Below are 22,643 nucleotides of genomic sequence, written 5' to 3' on the forward strand. Positions count from 1 at the left end.
TTGCATTGATTTTAGTACTGTAACATACTTATTTTCAATTAAGTTCTACTTATAACAAACATGAGCAATAAAATTTTGCCTGATATAAGAAGAAAGAAACAACTTCCACAGCATGAGCGATAATAATTGACATTAATAATCGAATTTTTAGACCTTCCATAGTAAATGTAGGAACTGTTTATGGAAATAATATTTTGGGGAAGCTACGTGATTACATTAACGGCTTAATCAGGTTTGTAATTAACAGATGCAATTATCTAATGATTTTTTTCTCTGAAATCAGATTTTTTTTTCAAATTACAATACTTTAGTTACAAACTTGATGAAGTCCTCCACTGTAAGTCCCTCTTGAGCGTCGCCTTCTTCGTACTGGTCATCTGAGAGAGGCCCCCGTCGTCAGCGCCTACTGTGGTGACGACATCTGTCTTCAGGCCCCTCACGCTCGGCTGTCGCAGTCCACAGCGTCCTCTGTGGTAGATTCACCGTCGCTGACTTTCAGCGTCTGCCGCTCGCGACTCTGCATCCGTCGTGCTCGTGACGACAGTCTAGGTGATCTCGGGGTGTCAATATCGGAATCCATTTTACCCTGTAATTAAATTTCAGTGCGCTGCATGATTGGTTGTTAAACTTTGTTATCACCCTACGCCAGCGAGTTGTTAAACTCTTTAAACTCAAAATAAACTGTTTAACTCAAAATAAAACTCTAAACTGTTTAACTCAAAATAAAACTCTTTAAACTGTTTAACTCAAAATAAAACTCTTTAAACTGTTTAACTCAAAATAAAACTCTTTAAACTGTTTAACTCAAAATAAAACTCTTTAAACTGTTTAACTCAAAATAAAACTCTAAACTGTTTAACTCAAAATAAAACTAAACTGTTTAACTCAAAATAAAACTCTTTAAACTGTTTAACTCAAAATAAAACTCTTTAAACTGTTTAACTCAAAAATAAACTCATTAAACTGTTTAACTCAAAATAAAACTCTTTAAACTGTTTAACTCAAAATAAAACTCTTTAAACTGTTTAACTCAAAATAAAACTCTTTAAACTGTTTAACTAAAAAAAAACTCTTTAAACTGTTTAACTCAAAATAAAACTCTTTAAACTGTTTAACTCAAAATAACACTCTTTAAACTATTTAACTCAAAATAAAACTCTTTAAACTGTTTAACTCAAAATAAAACTCTTTAAACTGTTTAACTCAAAATAAAACTCTTTAAACTGTTTAACTCAAAATAAAACTCTTTAAACTGTTTAACTAAAAAAAAACTCTTTAAACTGTTTAACTCAAAATAAAACTCTTTAAACTGTTTAACTCAAAATAACACTCTTTAAACTATTTAACTCAAAATAAAACTCTTTAAACTGTTTAACTCAAAATAAAACTCTTTAAACTGTTTAACTCAAAATAAAACTCTTTAGCTCAAAACGAACTCTCTAGCTCAAAACGAACTCTCTAGCTCAAAACGAACTCTCTAACTCAAAACGAACTTTCTAACTCAAAACGAACTCTCTAATTTAAAACGAACTCTCTAACTCAAAACGAACTCTTTAACTAAAAACTAACTCTTTAACTCAAAACTAACTCTTTAACTCAAAACTAACTCTTTAACTCAAAACTAACTCTTTAACGATCCAACTCTTTAACTCGATCCAACTCTTTAACTCGATCCAACTCTTTAACTCGATCCAACTCTTTAACTCGATCCCACTTCTGACTTGTGATAAATCAAAGTCCTTCGTACAATCAATTACTTTTATTTTACTCCAACTTCTTACTTCAACACTCTTTGACAATATTTAGTTAACAAGCCGTAACCTTCGTGCTACATGTTACTGGTTCAAGCGCCAAGCGAGAATGATCCCTCCATCCCATGGTAAGTTACATTTTATCCTTTTCCCTCATTAGAATTGGCGGGTAGGAGAGAAGGGTCATTTTCGCGACTACCCACAGATTAATTAACAAATATTCGGGTAAACACAAATCACATTTTTAATCACTACCCACTGAATGCCATAAGTTTAACATAACTCACGCAAAATAATTATAATTTATTCTTGAAATCTTATGAAATATCACATATATGAACCACAGTCGTTACCTTTTATAGTACCTATTGTCCACAGAAGTGACCTTTTCTAAATTATGTTTTACCCATTACATCAGAAAGTACCTAACAAAGATTACTATATACTTACTAGCATTAGGAACTCGGGATTGTCAAGCAGCCGTCATACGTTATATGTGTTTATCAAAGTAACTCGCGCCGCCTCGCCGCCTTAGATGCTAAATGCATTATTTGAGGAGATGAGCATCAATTACTATGGTGAATGTGGTATTAAAAGAATCGTTATTGCTTTATCTTACTATTTCAGGTATATTTTGTCAGTTTTGCGCCCTTTTTTTCGCACACGGTGGCCTCAAACAAGAGCAGTGATAAAAATTCTGTAAAAACTGTCACATTTTTATTTTTTAACAGCTTATTATAATTCCACGTGCTTTATTTTACTCATATTTCATTAAAATAAAGTAAGATCTATCAAATGACATGAATTTTACCGAAATCGGTTAATGGGCTAATGAGTCATTACTAAATAAACACTGAAAATAGGGGTCATTTTTGCTCCGAATACGTCGTGTCTAGCGCAGAATCAGCGCCATCTATGTCAGCGGCACGTGCTGTTCCGAGTAATGGCTACTTTCTTCTACACATCTGTATCAAAACTATGTTTATAGGTATTATAGTTTCGGAGATATAAGCCGCCGCGCCATAACACTTTTTCGTTACATCGGTTTTTGATCCGAGCCCCTCTACGGGTTTTTAAAGACGTTTACCTACGTTTCACGTCAAAATACATAAAGTGATCACTCCATACAGCAGTTTTAGTACCATAACGACTATTATTTTCATCGTCGACATCTAGCATCGAGTAGCGGAATTATCAGTACTGATGCTACTTGACAATAGATGTACCGGATACCGAAAAGTCTAATGCTCAACGATTTTCAGCTAATACTATAACCAGATTAACCGTAACTTTACTTTCAACTCCTTCTGCTTTAAATATCAATTGTAAATTGTTGTTCAAAAGACACTAGAGAATTTTATTAGTATCAAGTAGCGGTACTGATAATTCCGCTACTCGATACTAAATGTCGACTGTGAAAATAATAGTCGTTTTGGTACCAAAACTGATGTATGGAGTGAGAACTCTATTCTGACTATATTTACTTTACAAGACTACTACAGTCTTACTTAACATTATTATACTTATTATGGCACTTGTGGTGATATTCGTAAGTAACACAGTTTTTCAATATAATGTATTGATGTACTTAGGAACCTAAGTATTTTAATTCTATATTTTCGATTCAAATACCTACATTTAAATAGGGACCGTGCGCGTTGGAGGGTCTGATGCCATCTTGTGGCCTGAATCAGAAACATGAAACATATGTGCACATGCCAAAGCAAGTGCTACCATCTACCGTTCTCGTTGGTACGTTTCCTTATGCACATTGGGTTCTGCCATCTTGTGGGCTACATGGGAAGCATGTGCACTGACACATTTACGCCTCGCGCCAAAAATCTGACGTCTCCTATACTGCCCTATAGTTCATGCACGGGGCCTATTAATAGTACTCTGTATTCAGATTAACTCAACTATACTCGTAGGTATAAGTAGGCCTATTTAATCATATCATACATACTCGTATGTACACAGCCATTTAAGTTAAAAGAACTTACTGAGCTCTGTGTTGCAGTTTTATAAAACAAAAAATTATATATTAATTTAGCAGATTGAGTACATTTCTCGTAACTGAATTCTTCACATAGACTGGATTTTCACCCTTTAAACGCCAAGGCCAGAGTAGCCAGACGACTTTAAAATATCCAGAGTGAATCACGAGCCTTAAGGGGCCCACTGATTAACAGTCCGCCTGCCGGTATCGGCCTGTCAGTTGTTCGGAACTGTCAAAATTTTGTTCTAACTTACAGGTCGATACCGTCCGGCGGACTGTTAATCAGTGGGCCCCTTTATATTGCAAACAAAACTTTAACCAATAGCTAAGGGGGGCACTTGACGTGAGGGTCGTGCAGCTTGCGCCAGAGGTCGAACTGGTCGGCGTAGGACACCTGGTGCACGGCCAGCGCCGCGCGCAGCGCGCACGCGTGCGCCACGTCCTTGCGCCGCCGCAGGAACGCAGGCGCGTCGGTGCGCAGCACCCGCGCGCGCGCCGCCGCCACGCCCGTCACCAGCGCGTCCTCCATGCGCAGCCAGCGCGCGCCCAGCGCCGCGCGCAGCAGCGCGCCCACCGCGTCGCCCGACACCAGGTACGCCGGTCCGTTGGCGTACGGCGGGTACGTCGCCCCCGGGAACTCCTCCGCGGGCACGAAGAACTTGGAGCTGGCGTTGCGCGCTGGCCGCCCGTCGCGCCACACCTTGCCCCACACGGTGCGCGCGGCGCGGCTGCGCGCCGGCGCCTCCGCGAACCTCAACACTCCCTCCACGTTGATGAACATGTCGTCGTCGGCCTTCAGCAGCCGCGCCGCCAGCGGGCAATACGTGACGAACCACTCCAGCATCGACAGGGTTTTGAGAGTGAGATTCCCGTAGCTGTCCACATAGTGGCCCTCGATGACGTCGCCGTAGAGCTTGTCCTCGGCGTCGATGGCGGCGCGAAGGGCGGGCGGCGGCGCGCCCAGCATGAAAGCTAGCGTGATGTCGGCGCGTCGTGCCGCATGCCCCCACGTGAGGCGCACGGCCTCGCGCTGACGGAAGTACGCTGGCGCGGACGGCACGAGCACGACGAGCCGCGTGCCCGCGCCGCGCGCCGGGCATAGCTCGGCGTGCGCGCGCGCGTGTCCCGGCACGTAGCGGTCGTGCGTGCGCACCGCGCCCGCGGGGAGCACTTCGTCGTCCTTGTCACTTGTCCACTCAGGGGGCAGTGTCGGTCGCGCTTCGTTCACGGGGCTCGACGGGTCGTGCGCTTGGACTTGAAGCGGCGCCGTGACGGACGCGAGCGGCGGGGCCGGCGGGGGCGGGGGCGGGTCCTGCAGCGGCAGCAGCAGCAGCAGCAGCGCGGACAGCGCGAGCAGCGCCGCGAGGGGCGCGAGCCGCGCGCGCCACCACCGCATGTTGAGGCACGCGGAGGCGGATGATGGTGAACGTTCGCCTGGAATCATCAAACCACAAGTTTTTATTGTCTAATTTTTACGAGTATCTTCGCGGATCGAACGAACTCCGTCATAATGCTTGATACCAGTGAACCGTGTCGATGTCGGTAGAGTACCGATGTCATGCAATCTGATTATAAATTATTAAGCCTCACTTCAATTAAACACTGATTTCAAGTTATTACTACGAGTATAATATATGTCTCTTTCAAAAATGGATTGTTAGGTACGATCAAAGAATTATATGACAAAGAACAACTCTCAATCTTCAAAAGTGTGACCAAAAATGAAATGCAAGTGTGTGCGTAAATTGTCTATGTGAGATCAAAAATAGTGATGTCATGTTACAACATATTACTAATCTGTCGATGTTTGATTGCTTTATCGACTACTTTTTCAAATGTGTTATTTTAAACATTAAAATTCTACGACATTATGACGTATAAATAACAATTGCACTGCGTTTGCCATCAAAATCGTTACAGACTTATCTTAATGTAGCTCTTACTGTGTTGCAAAGTGAAGTTATCATGACACGCTAAACATGAACACCTTCAAAAAGGTATAACAATCGTTATTATTTGAAATCGGTTATAAAAACTAATATCTTAATGATATCTTGTGAAGAAATAATTACATAGCTATTAATATACCGACAAGTTATCGATACTGTCATATGAACATTTTGTCAAGCCCTAGCGTAAACGAACAGTTTATGTTTTTACACAAAATATCCTAAATTATTGACTAATATGATAAAATATTAGCACCGGAACGGAAGAAAAACTTATAATGAACTGTATAAACCGGCTTCTATGACACTTTTTACGCTGTTAATTTGACACAATATCGTTATGAAAATTTCGTTCGGAATATCATAAATCCTCTGAAATGAGTAATTGCTTGGATTATTTGGCCCTGTGACATTGCAATCCGGCACACTACAAGACACCATCTTCACTGAATCGGGGGGCACGGCAGTGCCCCCGCCAAGTCGAGCGCGAAGCAAACACTGCCGTACCATATTTACTGGAACCATTTCGCCGCATTTTCAGGCCCCTATTTGAGAACCTCTGGATAAGACCAGAACGCAGAAATTTTGGTCATCCAGTAAGCTATAATCACATACTTAAAATCCAAAATTTCAAGTCTGTAGGTCATTTAGTTCCGAAGTTAAGCGAAAGCAAAGTTTCGCATTTATGAAACTCACTCATGATCATCAGAATAGAACTAGTACTTCCCATAAACTCAGAGAGCTGAAATTTGGTACAGAGTTAGGGTTTAATGGCCACATAAAGGGAAAACCTAAAAATATTGCAATATCAGTCACGTTTTGAAGATCTAAGAACGGCATAAGTAAGTTTGTAATCCCATATACATATATGATATTACAAAGTTACTGTTGCAGTTCCTACAAATAGTAGGTAAAGTAAAGGTACACTACGATGTACGATGTGAGTATGAATGAAGATATGTTTAGTTATGATATGTGTATACATAGTATGGGTATGAGTACCCGAAAAGAAGGACTGCCTACAAAAAGAGATGAGATCCCATCAAAAACATTACATGTAAAAAGGTGCAAGTCTCGCAACGCTTTTACTACAAAAAAGTTTTGAGATGTAATGTGAAACCAAGTCGGTTATTTTAATCAGTGCCAGGGGGTGTTAAAACCGTATCAATATCTTTAATTTGTAATACGTATAATGACTTGGCCATCGCACGGCTGCATAATGACAAAAGGATCATCGTCACCTATTAAAAATAATTCTAATTGAACATAACGCCAGCGCTAATTGCAGTTTGAGCATATTTACGAGTACGGTACGAGTAAAGCATTATGTGCGATTGCCAAGTCATTATATGATGATTAGTGACGGATTACTGATTATTATTTAATTATTAGATTTAATGAATGGGCAATACGAAAAACTGTTGCTACTGTACAAGAATCAGAACCGGAAAAAAAGAAAAGAAAGATTTGTAATAATAAAAAAACTACTCCTAAAAAGAAAATAAATGTGTTAAATAAGAAAATCTAATAAAATAAATCAATATGCCCACGTTTCTACAAAAAGAAGTGAAATCCCACCAAAAACATTCTGTAAAAAACTAGCCAAGTCTCGATGGAGCTGCTTGTTTATCTCTAAAAAGTAATGAAATCTAGACAAAGTCGTGCCAAGTCTAAGGTTCCTTACTGCGATTTCTTTATTATTATTGTAACGGTGCGTGTAACGAAGCGTTACACTATCGACCTTCATACTATTTCTGGCACCATACAAATTCTAAATTCCCTTTTTGAAATTCAAATCCTATTCCAAATTCCATTCAATGATTTTTATTTTCAGTTCGATCACATACTTTGATCGATAAACATCATTTTATCTAACGGACTGTACTTCCCAAGTTTCTAAACACGACCGTTTAAGTGTGATTTTTATTAGTAAACGTAATAATTCATAAGTGCGTGCAGTTCAGTATAGTGCTCGTTTTGTGGCCCTGCACACCTTCCAGATATATATCTACATCATCACCAAGGCACATATTGTGCCTTTTTATTTAAATAATAAATACCCCTCATCGCTCTGGATCCTGCCTTTTCATTCCCATCATCCCTGTGAGGCTCCTCTACCTGCCCCCTCACACTGGCGCCATCAACGTGCTCAAACCCGGACCTGACAAGACACCCACCCGCCCTACGACGCTGAGCAGCCCGTTCCAGTTCCTCCGTGCCAGCACCTGCTCCTACCCAACAACCACAACCAGCTGTTCCAGTTCTACATTTTTCCTTATTCTACCAATTTTTTTTTATATTGTTTGTAATTGCTAGCTTTAAGATCTTTTCAAAATTCTAAAAGGTTATAGTCGACCCAACTCAAATTTTCGCAATATCTCTTGGCCTAACATCATTTTATTTAATTTTCTATTTTACAACCAACCTTTTATCTAATCCTCAACCGTTTAACCAAAATTCCCCCCTTAAATAACCAAATACATATACATCTATCATCATTCATCATCTTATACCAATTTATCTATATCTATTTTCTAATCCCTATTATGCCAGCGTCCTACGCTTTTTGTCGCGCCACGTAACAAAACTTTTAACATAGTGATTACACAAAACATCTATCACATACAATTACACAATCCAAGATTTCCACTGAAATCTCACAAATTGGTTTCAATCCTAAGTGTTTTTAAAACTCCTTGGAGTCACTGAAGTGCGAACCAATCCTGACTTACGGCAGTACTGTTGGAGATAATCCGATAGCTTATCCTTCACCCGATTAAATAAATATACACAACTAAGCCTAATATCACAATAAACTTCTCCTTTCGATTCAATAAAAAATAAAATTTAATAACTACATATTTTATTTATATTGATAACATCAATTATTCTCTTCGTGATAGGTATCCACTTTAATAAACAATGAATCCAGCACTATTAAATAAACCTGAACTCATCTATGAGCTCAAACTCAGGAACATTCAGTTCCCAGCCACCGCGCAGGCTGATGATTTAAGACAGCTCCTCACTCCAAATTTATTCGCGGACCCGTGTTCGAATCTCTCCAGCCCATATGATCTTGAACAGGATATCACCGAAATTAGCAGATGCCTCACAATAGTTTCTTCTCAGCTACAGCTTGCGACCACCAACCAAGCGAAGCACGATAGAATAGCGGTTTTCTTATTTCATTTATATAACAGAATAGAACGTCTCCATATTACCACTGAATTATCTCCAGAAATTATTGACAACTATTCGAAAATATGCGAATTTTTGTCAAAATGTCAAACAAAATTTAACATGTCACAACCGTCAACAACAACGTCAACTTACGCGTCAGCAACCTCTTTGATAGATGATTCCACAAATTTAGACCTACTTGCTCGAAAATTAACCAACCTCTCTGAAGCAAAACCAAGCGATTTTAAAAAATTCAACTATAAAGGCGATAGTTGCCCTTATGATTTTATTCGAAACATCGAAGAGTTTGCAATTGCGCGTAACATTGACGACAAACGCTTACACAAATATATATACGATTTTTTATCAGGCACTCCTTTAGATTGGTATAGGTCAAAGAAAACAACCCTTACAGATTGGAAATCATTTAAAACCCACTTCTTAAAAGATTTCGAATTGCATGACCATGACCACAACTTACTACAAAATATACATTCCCGTAAACAAAAACAACATGAACGAATAATAATGTATTTTTCAGCCATGGAAGCCCTCTTTTCCAAATTACATGAACCCCTTTCTGAAAAACAAAAAATAGATATCCTCCGTAGAAACATGAGCCCTTATTACAGTTCCAGATTAGTTCCTACAGATGTTACGTCTATAGACACATTATTCCAATCGTGCAAATGGTACGAAAGCTGTAATACTACCTCTACTTATAGCTCTAGCAACTATACCAACATTCAACAAGATTCTAACCATACCCCCCCTTCCCAACCGTACATACCACCATTCCCATTTAATAAACCGGTCCATACTGTAACAGCACCACCTTCTACGTTACGTTACTCCTGTCCGCGTTGCAGAACAAACGATCATTCTTTAGATATTTGTACAAGTAAAAATATAGTATGCTTCCGCTGTGGCAAACAAAATGTCACTTTTGCAAAATGTACAGTTTGCCATAAATTTCCAAAAAACGCATAAAGGAGAAAAGTAACTTAAATAAAACTACTGCTACAGAATGGAACCAATGGTTAGATACCATTAAATTATTTATGTCATCATACAATACTACATCAGCACTTTTCACTCAAGATCCATACGATGAACGACCTTATGTCAACATCCAGACAAATAATTTAACTTTATGTGGCCTCTTAGACAGTGGCAGTGCTTTAACTATTTTCGGAAATAATTCCCATAAAATTCTCTTATCCCACAATTTTACCATAAATTACGACCATAAAGTCGTAGGCTCTGTAGCCGACGGCTACCCTATATACTCTATTGGTACAATTCAACTACCAATTTCGTACAAAAATATTGTGGCTATTATTACCGCTCATGTTATCCCTACTGTAAAGCAACCCTTGATTCTAGGCACAAATTTTTGGAGAAAATTCAATATAGCTCCCCACATATTACCTGACATAACGTCATATTCTGATAAACATATAGATACCCTAGTTATTTCCACCTGCGACCAACACATCACTAATTATGACAACCTTTCTGAAACTCAACAGTTAATTTCAGATACTATTATTGAAAAATTTAAAAATATTTCAACAGAAACCAAACCCTTAGGACGAACCCACCTCATTGAACATCACATAGATACCGGTGACCATCCACCAATCAAACAGCGATGCTATAGGCTTTCTCCAGAGAAACAAAAAGCTTTATGCAAAGAAGTTGATGAAATGCTAAAGCTTAATGTTATCGAACCCTGTGAAAGCCCATGGCTAAACCCTGTCATAATAACTCCTAAAAAAGATGGAACGTGGCGTTTTTGCATCGACAGCCGTAAACTAAATTCGATTACGCGCAAAGATGCCTACAAACTCCCACTCATTTCTGACATTCTAGATAATCTAAAAAATGCTAAATATCTATCATCGATAGACATAGCAAAAGCATTTTGGGAAATACCCCTACGCCCTTCTGATAGACCTAAAACTAGTTTCCATGTACCCTCAAAAGGCATGTACATGTTTCGCGTAATGCCTTTTGGATTGACTAATGCCCCTGCTACCCAACAACGCTTTATGGATGCGTTATTCCCTTCTTAAAACCTTGATAACTCAGTATTTACCTACTTAGATGATATTATCATCATAAGTAATACTTTCGATGAACACATCACTTTACTTAATAAAGTTTACCAAAGGCTAGTACAAGCCAACATTACTATAAACTTCCCCAAGTGTTCATTTTTCAAAAAAGAACTTAAATATCTTGGTTACATAGTTAATGAACACGGCTTTCAAACAGATCCTGACAAGGTTAAGGCAATACTTAACATCCCACCTCCCACAACTCCTCGAGAAGTTAAAAAGTTCCTAGGTACAGCAAGTTGGTATAGACGCTTTATCCCCGATTTCAGCACAAAGGTTGCACCACTAACTAAACTTACCTCCACTTCCAAAAAAGCACCACCATTTAAATGGGCATCACTAGAAGACAATGCCTTTAAATCCATTAAAGAAGCTCTAGTCTCTACCCCTGTTCTTGCTTGCCCAGACTTCTCAAAACCCTTCGCAGTCCACTGTGATGCATCCAGCTTCGGCATCGGTGCCATGCTGACCCAAGAATTTGATGGCGTTGAGAAACCCATTGCTTATATGAGCAAATCCCTAACTGGTCCCCAAAGAAATTACTCAATTACAGAAAGAGAACTCTTAAGTGTCTTACTAGCCCTAGAACATTGGCGTTGCTATCTTGACAACGGCTTAAAGTTCACAATCTACACAGACCATTCCGCATTACAATGGTTTCTCCATCTAGATAATCCAACCGGACGTCTAGCCCGCTGGAGTATTCGTCTATCTACATTTAACTTCGAAATTAAACATAAACGTGGTAAAGATCATCTAATCCCTGACGCTTTATCACGCTTACCTTCAGTAGACGTTATTAACTACAATAGTTCTAATACCAATGACGACTGGTATAATAATATCTACGCTAAATGCAGTTCTAACCCCAACACCACTCCAGATTACATAATACATAATAATAAATTATACCGATACTCAAAAACCCCTTCGTTACTCCAATCTGAGTATAATTGGAAAGAAGTTATCCCACTAGAGTACAGAATACCCATTATCACAGAAAATCATTCCACCCCAACTTGCGCTCATTTCGGAACATTTAAAACATACAATAAAGTTAAATTGAAATATTTTTGGCCAGGAATGTACAAAGATATTTCAAATTTTATTGCCAAATGCGAGACTTGCTTAGCTTGCAAACACCAAACCCAACTAAAACTTGGCCTAATGGGTAAACCTAAGCAATGCTCTCGACCCTTTCAATGCATTTCAATAGATTTGATCGGCCCCTTGCCTACTACATACACTAAAACACAACAGATTCATCTTTGTCGTTACTTGCTGTTTTTCAAAATACTGCCTCCTCTTTGCGATTAAACGTGCTACGTCATCAGTAATCGTTCATATTCTAGAAAACCTAGTTTTCCTAGTGTACGGAATCCCACAGACCATAATTCTTGACCATGGTCCTCAATTCGTTAGTCAAGAGACAACGGATTTATTCCACTCCTATCAGATCCCAAAAATACACTATTGCGCAATTAAATGCGCCCAACCAAATCCCGTGGAGAGATATAATAAAGTTGTTATCACAGCAATATCCTCATTCATACAGGATGACCACAGGAATTGGGATATCAACCTACATAAGATACAATTTGCTATTAATACTTCCGTAAATGAAACAACAAATTATACTCCTTCTTTCCTTGTATTTGGTCGCGAATTAGTCACATGTGGATCAGCATACGATAAATCTGATCTCACAGATGATATTATATTCGCGCCCAGAGACGAATACGCTGATAATCTTGGTCTTCTCCAGCCTGTCTTCTCCGAAGTACAAGCCCGTCTTTGGAGAGCACACCAAACCAATTCTTCATCGTATAATAAACATCACCAACATTTCGAATTCAACGAAAATGACATCGTCTGGAAACGAAATTACGCAATTAGTAATTCTCCTAAACACTATTCTGCTAAACTTGCACCCAAGTTTATTAAATGTTCTATCCTAAAAAAAATATCACCCTTAGTATATGTCCTACAAGACATGTCCGGCAAAATGCTCGGACGATGGCATATTAGAGACCTTAAACCTCTCCCCAAAATTCTAAAATAAATAATATACTGTTTTTCCTTAATTAGATTCTTATTTGGCTCAAACTTAGCTACTTTTCTCCTAAGCTCCTAACTTGTAAAATATTGTATATAATGTTATACATTTATAATTATATCTCATCCCCATTATACATTTCGAACTCATTACATTTCGTACATACCTACTTAGTACGAATTTATACGTTCATTTATACTATTTAATTTATATAACGTTATATTACGTTCATATAACGTTATTCAAAGCTAACTCTACCAGAGTTAGAACAATACTTATTTATATATTTCTTCCCTTGACATAACGTTCATATTTACGTACTTAGGTACATACGTACCGTACAGTACATTTATTAATTCCATTAAGGAATTATCTTATGATATTTTGTAGTAATCCTACATTCCATACGGCATTATTTTGTTGAATAAATTTCAACAATCGTACTCTTTGTAGGTACACATTATTGTAGATATTATATTTAGATTCATTAATATTCAGCGGGTGGTTACTGATTAATAAGCCTTAATACTAATGGAGAGCGATTTAATGAGTACGTCCTCTACTTAAAGGAGTACTCTATTGAAACTTATTTTGGTTAAACAATTAACCAAAATTTTATAAGATGATGTATGAATGACCTTTGGTATGCATGTTTAAATCGCCTCTCTTGTATGATAAACATTGTATATAACATCCCCACCTTCTAAATTTATCACTCATACCCATATTCATTACATTATATTTACATTACGGAAAAATCCTTTGGCCATAAGCCCCAGGATTTTCCCTTCCAGGGCGACCCCGGTAGTGTAACGGTGCGTGTAACGAAGCGTTACACTATCGACCTTCATACTATTTCTGGCACCATACAAATTCTAAATTCCCTTTTTGAAATTCAAATCCTATTCCAAATTCCATTCAATGATTTTTATTTTCAGTTCGATCACATACTTTGATCGATAAACATCATTTTATCTAACGGACTGTACTTCCCAAGTTTCTAAACACGACCGTTTAAGTGTGATTTTTATTAGTAAACGTAATAATTCATAAGTGCGTGCAGTTCAGTATAGTGCTCGTTTTGTGGCCCTGCACACCTTCCAGATATATATCTACATCATCACCAAGGCACATATTGTGCCTTTTTATTTAAATAATAAATACCCCTCATCGCTCTGGATCCTGCCTTTTCATTCCCATCATCCCTGTGAGGCTCCTCTACCTGCCCCCTCACAATTATAGTTAATGTTGTGTGACTTGGCCGTTGAAGGGTACACAAGGGTACAAAACCAGGCGCTCCATGACACCATTGCACCAATCTGCCATTGCACCAAAAAGAAGTGTTTGAAATGACAAATGACAGCTGTCGGTTGGAAAGTAAACATATCTCCGTGCTATTTATTTAAGGAAATAAAAATATAATCAACTAATCTCAGCAAACAGTATGGATAATTCAAGTAAACTACGTAACTTGCAAGTGGAAGTGTTTTTACAGTATTTTATTACGAATTAAACAGTGAAAATGGACTAGAAAAGTGTAGTGACCGGCAGTTAAAACATTTTTGAATTTGAAATCAAACTGTTACATATTTTACATTTGTAGTGTAATTAATAGTGTCCAAAACAGTATATCTATTATCAGTGACCGCAAATATAGTCGATTCGCTCTGGCAGATACATAAAAACCTAATTGTTCGACGTGAAATAAGTACCGATAAGAAATATAGGTCAAGTTCAATGCGGCGCTAGAAAGAGAAGACAAAACGCGCTACACTGTACAACGACTGAGACAGAGGTATATTTGCAAGTGCATCTTTAAAGCGCAGATAGATAAGCTGCACAATCCCCGCCACTCCGGTGCATCGCTTCCTTAATATTGCCGTAAAAATAGGCCTACTTTGAAGATAAAATGGAGTGCGTAGGATGCCAATTGGAAATAAAATCACATTTAGACATTTTACAATGCAACACATGCGGTGCAAATTATCATTATTGGTGCAATAACATGCCGTCGACATATTTTAAGGAAAACCATCAAAATAACTTAAAACCATGGTACTGTATTTTATGCATGAACGTAACTCGTCGAAGGAACGATAATACTCCCGCTAGATCGTTATTTCAAAGTAATTTAAATGATACTACGATGTCGATTGATGATAGTCACAGTCACGAGACATCTGGCCACACAATACTTCAACATCAACTGACCTTAAGCCCAAATAAGCCTAAAATACACATGCAACCAGGATCAAGCGCACAAATGATTACTCTGGACGAAATAAGCAAACTATTAGACGCTAAACTAACTCAGAACAACGATTTATTAATGCAAAATATGCGTACAATTATACACACAGAAATACACAGCAAAATGGATCAACTCAAATTGGAATTTGAAGGAAAAAATAGCGAAATTATGGCGAAACAATTAGACATTGAAAATCAGCTTTTAAACACACAAACCCGAATACAAAATTTAGAGAAGGAAAATGAGCTTTTAAAACAAGATATACGAGCACTAAAAATTCAATACGAAAATACGGGTTATTATACAAAAAATGACAATTCGAAAAAGTTTGTATTATACGGTCTGGACGAATTTTATCATGAAACCGACCAAGACATTTATTACCGCATAGACAACATGTTTAGTGATATTTTAAATATGAATATATATAGCTCAATTGAGTCGGTGAAGCGAATAGGAAAGAAAGGAAATCGACGTCCCCTCATAGTCGAAGTACTAAGTAAGCGGATGAAAAACTATATCATCGCGAACTCCTCTTACTTTAGGAATTCTGGATACGCCGTGTCAGATATTCTGGACAGTGAGACGTTACAGAATCGGAAACACCTACGAGACTGCCTCCACAATGCACGTCGGGAGGGAAAATACGCCGTGATACGGGATGGCCGGCTGTTCATAAACGGGCAAGAATACGTTCCCGGTCAGCAGCACCAGTCGCCCCAGGAGCAACCCGCAACAACCAACATAAATACATCCGCGACTGACTTAAAAACAACGAATTGCACCGAGTGTGAATATGATAAAACCAATACTTTAGACCATAGTATTAAAAATAAGGCTGAGAACACAAGTAACAATCTTTTTCGTGTATAAAAATATTTTTGTAATGCATCAAAATATTAACGGCCTAATAAATAAAGCTAATGTATTAACAGTCCACTTACAGGACCTATCATCTTCTAATAGACCGATTGATGTACTATGTATTACTGAACACAACATGAGCCAAGGCGATCAAAACCAATTAGCTTTAAGTAACTATGCACTTGCGTCACACTTTTCCCGCGAAAATAGAAATGGTGGTTCCTGTATACTTGTAAGAAACATACATAAATACAAAACTTTGTCAGACATAACAAATACCATATCATTATGTAATATCTTCGAATGTTCGGCTATTGAACTTACTGAGCATAATATAATAATAATATGTGTATATCGCGTTCCAAAATATGATGTTGCGACCTTTAATATTTTTTTCAATAAATTAAATGACCTACTGTGTAAATTAAACCATAGCCGCAAAAATGTAATACTCTGCGGAGATTTTAACATAGATATGATGAAAAGAACAAAACAAAGTATTGAATTTAGTAACCTTATATCTAGCTTTAATCTTAATTTTGGAATATCTAAACCGACACGGTTACAGAGCAACACCTGCATCGATAATATTATCCATAATATTCGAGGAGGGAAAACTGACGTAATCGATCTTGCGATCTCTGACCACACTGCCCAGGTTCTTAAGTGTCCTGTAAAACCTACGTGCACACTATCTCACTGGTTTGTTCTAAAAAGAGACTTTAGTTATTGTAATATTCAAAAATTTACAAACTGTATTAAAGAACTGAGCTTTAATGATGTATACAAATCAAACGACCCCAACGAGGCATTTAATTGTTTTAGCAATCAATTCGAACTATTTTATAACTTGTGCTTCCCATTTATTAGACTTAAGGTATCAGCATTAAATAGGCCAAAGTGGGTGACCAAAGGCATAAGAAAGTGTTGTAAAAGAAAAAGAGTTATGTTATGGAAATGTAGACTGGCGCCAACCCATACTAACAAAAGCGACCTGAAAATATACTCTCAACGACTTAAAAAAATTATGTTGTCAACACAAAAAATACAAAACGATTTTTATATACAAAATGCGTCAAATAAATCGAAAGCCACCTGGAACATCATACAATCAGCCAAAACGAATCGCGTTAGAGACAATATCGCAGAAATAATTATTGACAACATATCCATTAAAGAACCTAACCAAATTGCCCAAAAATTTAATGACTACTTCACCGATATCTGCGAACTAGACCAATCAAATAAGACATATACTAATTCCACTAATAATGATAATAATTCGAATACAAATTTAAGTAATCCTAGGACAACTATGACATACAACTCATCCAATTCTATGTTCATGAAACCGTCTACTCCTGATGATATCAGATTAATTATCAACTTTTTAAAAAACTCAAAAAGTACCGGTTACGATGGAATAAACACAATGATAATAAAACAAGTTGCGAATATAATTTCATCTCCAATAAGCCACATAGTAAATCTGTGTATAGAATATGGCAGATTTCCTGATAAACTTAAGGTAGCTATCCTGCGACCACTATATAAAAAGGGCGATAAAACATCAATTACAAATTACAGACCAATAGCCCTTTTACCGGTTTTTTCAAAAGTGATAGAGAAATTTTTATATAATAACATTAACAACTATTTTGAGACCAACAATTTATTTTCACATGCACAAAAGGGTTTCCGAAAACAAAAATCAATAAATATGGCAATCTATGACTTACTGAATATTATCATGACTAACATAGATAATAAGATACCTGTAACAGCTCTTTATATGGATATGACCAAAGCTTTCGATTTCGTTGACCATAAAATACTATTGACTAAGTTATACAGATATGGAATCCGGGGTAATGTTTTTAGTTTAATTGAATCCTACCTAACTGGGAGAAAGCAATATACTCAACTGGACCATATATGCGTCAAGACCAAAAATCAAGTAACGGCTTTATCCGATCTCAGAGAAATGAAAGCAGGCGTCCCGCAAGGCAGCGTTTTAGGACCACTCTTATTTCTCATTTATATAAATGATTTCCCATTAGCTATCGAGGAACCCATGATTCTCTTTGCTGATGATAGTACCGTCATATTCACAGGAGAAGACTTACAGACTTACGAGACAGAAATAAACAATTGCTTAAAATCGCTTATTGAATGGCTCAACAGTAACAACCTTCGTATTAATTTAGACAAAACCAAAATAATGCATTTCAAACAAAGAGTAGACAGAGTGACGGATTTAAATGTATCATATAACGGACATATAATTGATGAAACTGACATAACAAAATTTTTAGGATTAAGCTTAGATAATCAATTAACATGGAAATATCAAATTGACCATATATGTAAGAAACTTAGTACATTTTCATATGCGCTACGTCATCTTAGGAAAGTAGTTAACCAATCCGCTGTCATAACTTCCTATCATGCTTACGTCACGTCAACTTTAAGATACGGAGTAATTTTCTGGGGGAACTCAACAGACAGAGATTTAGTATTTAAAAGCCAAAAAAAATGTATACGATCCGTATGTGGTTTAAACATAACTGATTCATGTAAAGCTTTATTTACTGAATTAAGAATATTAACTCTTCCATCCCTTTATATATACGAAACAGCATTGTATGTGAAAAGTAATATAGGTCAATACACAAAATTTAACAGTGCACGTAAAATTGACAACATAAAAAATAAACTATACAAAACAGCTCTTCTCTCAAAAAGTATATTCGGAATGGAACCCCGAATTTATAATAATTTACCAGAAAGCATACGAAAACTACAGGACCTACACATATTCAAAAAAGAACTTTTCAAATTTCTAGTAAATAAAGCATATTACTCCATAAAAGAATATCTAGATGACTATGACATATGACATAAACATTAATTATAACCATGACTAATGATAGATTTTAATTTTATTTGAATTATATTTTATTGGATTTAAATTTAAATGTAATGTACTTAATAATAATTTCAACGGTATTAATTTATTTTATAAGTTTTGACATTTGCAATATTAATTTAGGTTTTCACTCTCTTTGACATTTGTATGCCAACCGGCAAAACATAGCGCTCAATGTACCTATATACCTAAGACCATGTATACCTATGTTTCACAAATAAAGCATTCTGATTCTGATTCTGATTCTTTGTTTCAGGCTCGCCCATACATAAGTATTATTGAAATACGCAGCTTTATCAAGCCTACAATTGACTGGTTATTGAATCAACGTTTTCCAAGTGGCAATTTTCCATCGTCAATGGGTAGCGGTTCTGGCGACAGATTGGTGCAATGGTGTCATGGAGCACCTGGTTTTGTACCCTTGTGTACCCTTCAACGGCCAAGTCACACAACATTAACTATAATAATAAAGAAATCGCAGTAAGGAACCTTAGACTTGGCACGACTTTGTCTAGATTTCATTACTTTTTAGAGATAAACAAGCAGCTCCATCGAGACTTGGCTAGTTTTTTACAGAATGTTTTTGGTGGGATTACTTTATTTAATACTTTTCGTCCTAATCCGTGTATATTTTTCAATTTGAAAATTACCGTGATACGCTCTTGGCCGTCCGCGGCCGTCGTCAAACTCAAAAGTGGTTACGTTTTCTCATTGGTAGTCTGACTCTTTCGCACTCATGAGATGTTCATATACGTGATGGCTTCCCTTTCGCACACTTCAGCTGTCTGTCAAGCGCAAGCGAATCCTAGGTCTATGGGTACGATGAAAAAAAATTAAACCGCTGAAAAACATTGCTTAAAATCCGATCAGTCATTTTGACGTGTCCAGAAAACAAATGAGTGAACAATGTGTGCACGTTAAACCGATAGCGGCTGAGACATTTCCTGTCTGCCTTTTAATCTATAGGTATATACCTACACAGTCACACAGACAAAAACAAAAATTATCTACTTTTTCCCGAAAGTAATTTTTCGTCAAAAACTGTTAGTAACTTTCCAATCTAATTTTGGAGTGTATTAAAAGATTTAAAATTATGGGCATTTATTTACTTAATAGTTGAAAACAATAACGACAAATGCTCATAAATCATAAATACTCTTTCACGTTGCCCTGAGGGCCTAGCGCGAATCACGTTCGATGTGTTGCCTTCCTGTCACACTTACGCACACTTTTACAAGTGCGACAGAGAGGCAACACGTCGAACGTGGTTCGTGGTAGGCCCTCTTGCTGCTCCAGAATATAGATAAGCTTTGGCCGTTGCGTAGTTATCAGAATTGTTGAATTATTACCTACATTATATTCAAACGAGAGGAAAATCCGTACCTATTTTAGTGCGGGTTTTCCCTCTGACAATGATTCCTCTTTAGTCGATATACAACTTTATACAGGGTGTAATCGTTAAGAGTGGCCAGGCGATAATTGAGTAAATATAACAGATGTAAGAAAACCTCCAATTGATATCGAAAGTGCGTTACCCAATGAGTAAAATTACATTAATTACTTTTTTTAAATAAAAGCAGAAATATCCCAAACATTAATTTCAAACCCTCCCATACATTAAGTACGACGACTCACCCCTTAAAGAACGTCGGTTTCGTTACAGATAAAACTGCTTATATCTATAATCACTTAACGATTACATCCTGTATATTTATATAAGTACTTCAATGGATTGCCAGTGTAAAAGTAGTGTACCTACATGTGTACATTATTAATAGTTACATTACTATACAGGCAAAATCCTGAATCGCTGTGAAGTTGCTGCAGTTGAAAACTTTATGAAGCGATCCAGCTGTGCGATGCAGGGGACTAAAATACCAATATAAATAACTCAAACTCACCTTATAATAGTTGCATAGAACACTTCGCTGTTTACAAAACTACGGAACTGTATGTGGCAGTGATGTCGTAATGTGAATAGTTATACAGAGCACTGGGTTTTACCTGCAGAGGTCATAGTTCGTCAAGTATTAAGGGCGGCGCGGCGCGGCCTCGCCCTGTGCTGGGGCGCGCCGGTGGCGTCACCGCCGCACCCTCCCGCTGACCACCTGCAACTCTATACAACACAACACTTTCGCACTACTTATTCACTAGTTGTGTATTTAAATATCACAGAACAATTATAAAAGTGTAGAAGCGCGGCGGTAAACAAACGCGGAGTACGCGCCGCGCCACCACCACCCGCACCGTGCACCGCCCGCGCCGCGCCGCTCCCACCACTCGCGGCGACGCTATCGCTCCCCAAACACCATACGGGAAACAATACATTCATTACTCATCTGCAATCGGTTAACTAATAGGTACTCAATAATTATTAAAGTAGATTTCCTCAAGTCACGCTAACATTACGGATTGATGAATCATGAGTGTTATATACTGTAGGTATACTGGTGTGGCGGCTCCAGTGTGAACTGACGATACGTCAACCTTATTACAAGTACAATAGGGTGCACCGAAGATCAGTTACAAGCGTGTTGCTGATGGTACCCAGTGACGCAACATTGATATTTTAGGGGAAAATGGCAGATTGTTTTGCATTTTGCGTGCATTTACATTCGCAAACCTAATCGAACAGGTGTCTTATTTTTTTACATTTTACATACCTACCTATTTATATTAATGTACTAAATGAGTGAAAATTTGTTTGGTAGAGTTAGACCAAGAAAAGTCTACAACGATTTTGATAGCACACGCATTGCAAGTGTTATTTTATTTATATAAACTTCTATGAAATTATGTCGTACAAATAACACTTGCACTGTGTACCTACCTATGCTATCAAAATCGTTGCAGACTTTACTTAGTCTAACTCTAATTTCCCCGGTTCTGTAACAAACTTATAGCAGATGTCCTTGATTTTGCCAATTTTGCAAAGTTGAAGACTAAAAGGACACATGTTAGATAGACGAACATTATTTACAAGAATTACGTAACTTATATACTAACTAATGTTTAAAATTAAGCGCAATATTAAATTGCAATGAAGTGCATCACTGGTTATTTACCCGTATGCTTACTTATAGTTAGGCATAGCAACAAGCGCGCATCGAAAAAATACGATAACACTTTGGTACGAGACGAGTCACTCGTATCACTGTGATAAGATAACGTTTATTTAAATCAACCGGCAGAGCGAGCTCTGGCGGCGGCGGCGCTCTAGACTAGACACCAGACTCCAGGCGACGAGCTATCATATCACATATCGTGCTAATTTATTGGGCATTAGGCACTAAATTTACTTTATTTACCTACTACCTACTTCATAGATTGACTTCATTCACTAATCACTGATAGGCCCTTAGATGGCGTTAGTAGTAGCTGTTTGGAAAATTTATTTAGGTATACCTACTTTAATTTGGTTGAGAAGACAAATAACAGTAAAATATTTGGAATAACAGATAGGTACATACTATATATAATATATAATAAAAAAAGTTAAATGTTGGCACTTTGTTCCAAAAGAATTCTCTTTGACAAAGCG

At 37.4% G+C, this 22,643-nt stretch overlaps 1 protein-coding gene across 1 annotated transcript; it reads right to left on the reverse strand.

Annotated features, from left to right (window-relative positions):
• Positions 1-4,048: 4,048 nt before the first annotated feature.
• LOC134674318 (beta-1,3-galactosyltransferase 1-like) lies at positions 4,049-21,306 on the reverse strand. Its single transcript, XM_063532344.1, has 2 exons — positions 21,107-21,306; positions 4,049-5,181 (listed from the first exon to the last, which is right to left on the reverse strand). The coding sequence occupies exons 1-2, from the start codon at positions 21,117-21,119 to the stop codon at positions 4,073-4,075; spliced, it is 1,122 nt and encodes a 373-aa protein (XP_063388414.1). The 5' UTR covers positions 21,120-21,306; the 3' UTR covers positions 4,049-4,072.
• Between the last annotated feature and the right edge of the window lie 1,337 nt (positions 21,307-22,643).

Source organism: Cydia fagiglandana, chromosome 20 (genome assembly GCF_963556715.1).
Source record: "Cydia fagiglandana chromosome 20, ilCydFagi1.1, whole genome shotgun sequence".
NCBI lineage: Eukaryota > Metazoa > Arthropoda > Insecta > Lepidoptera > Tortricidae > Cydia > Cydia fagiglandana.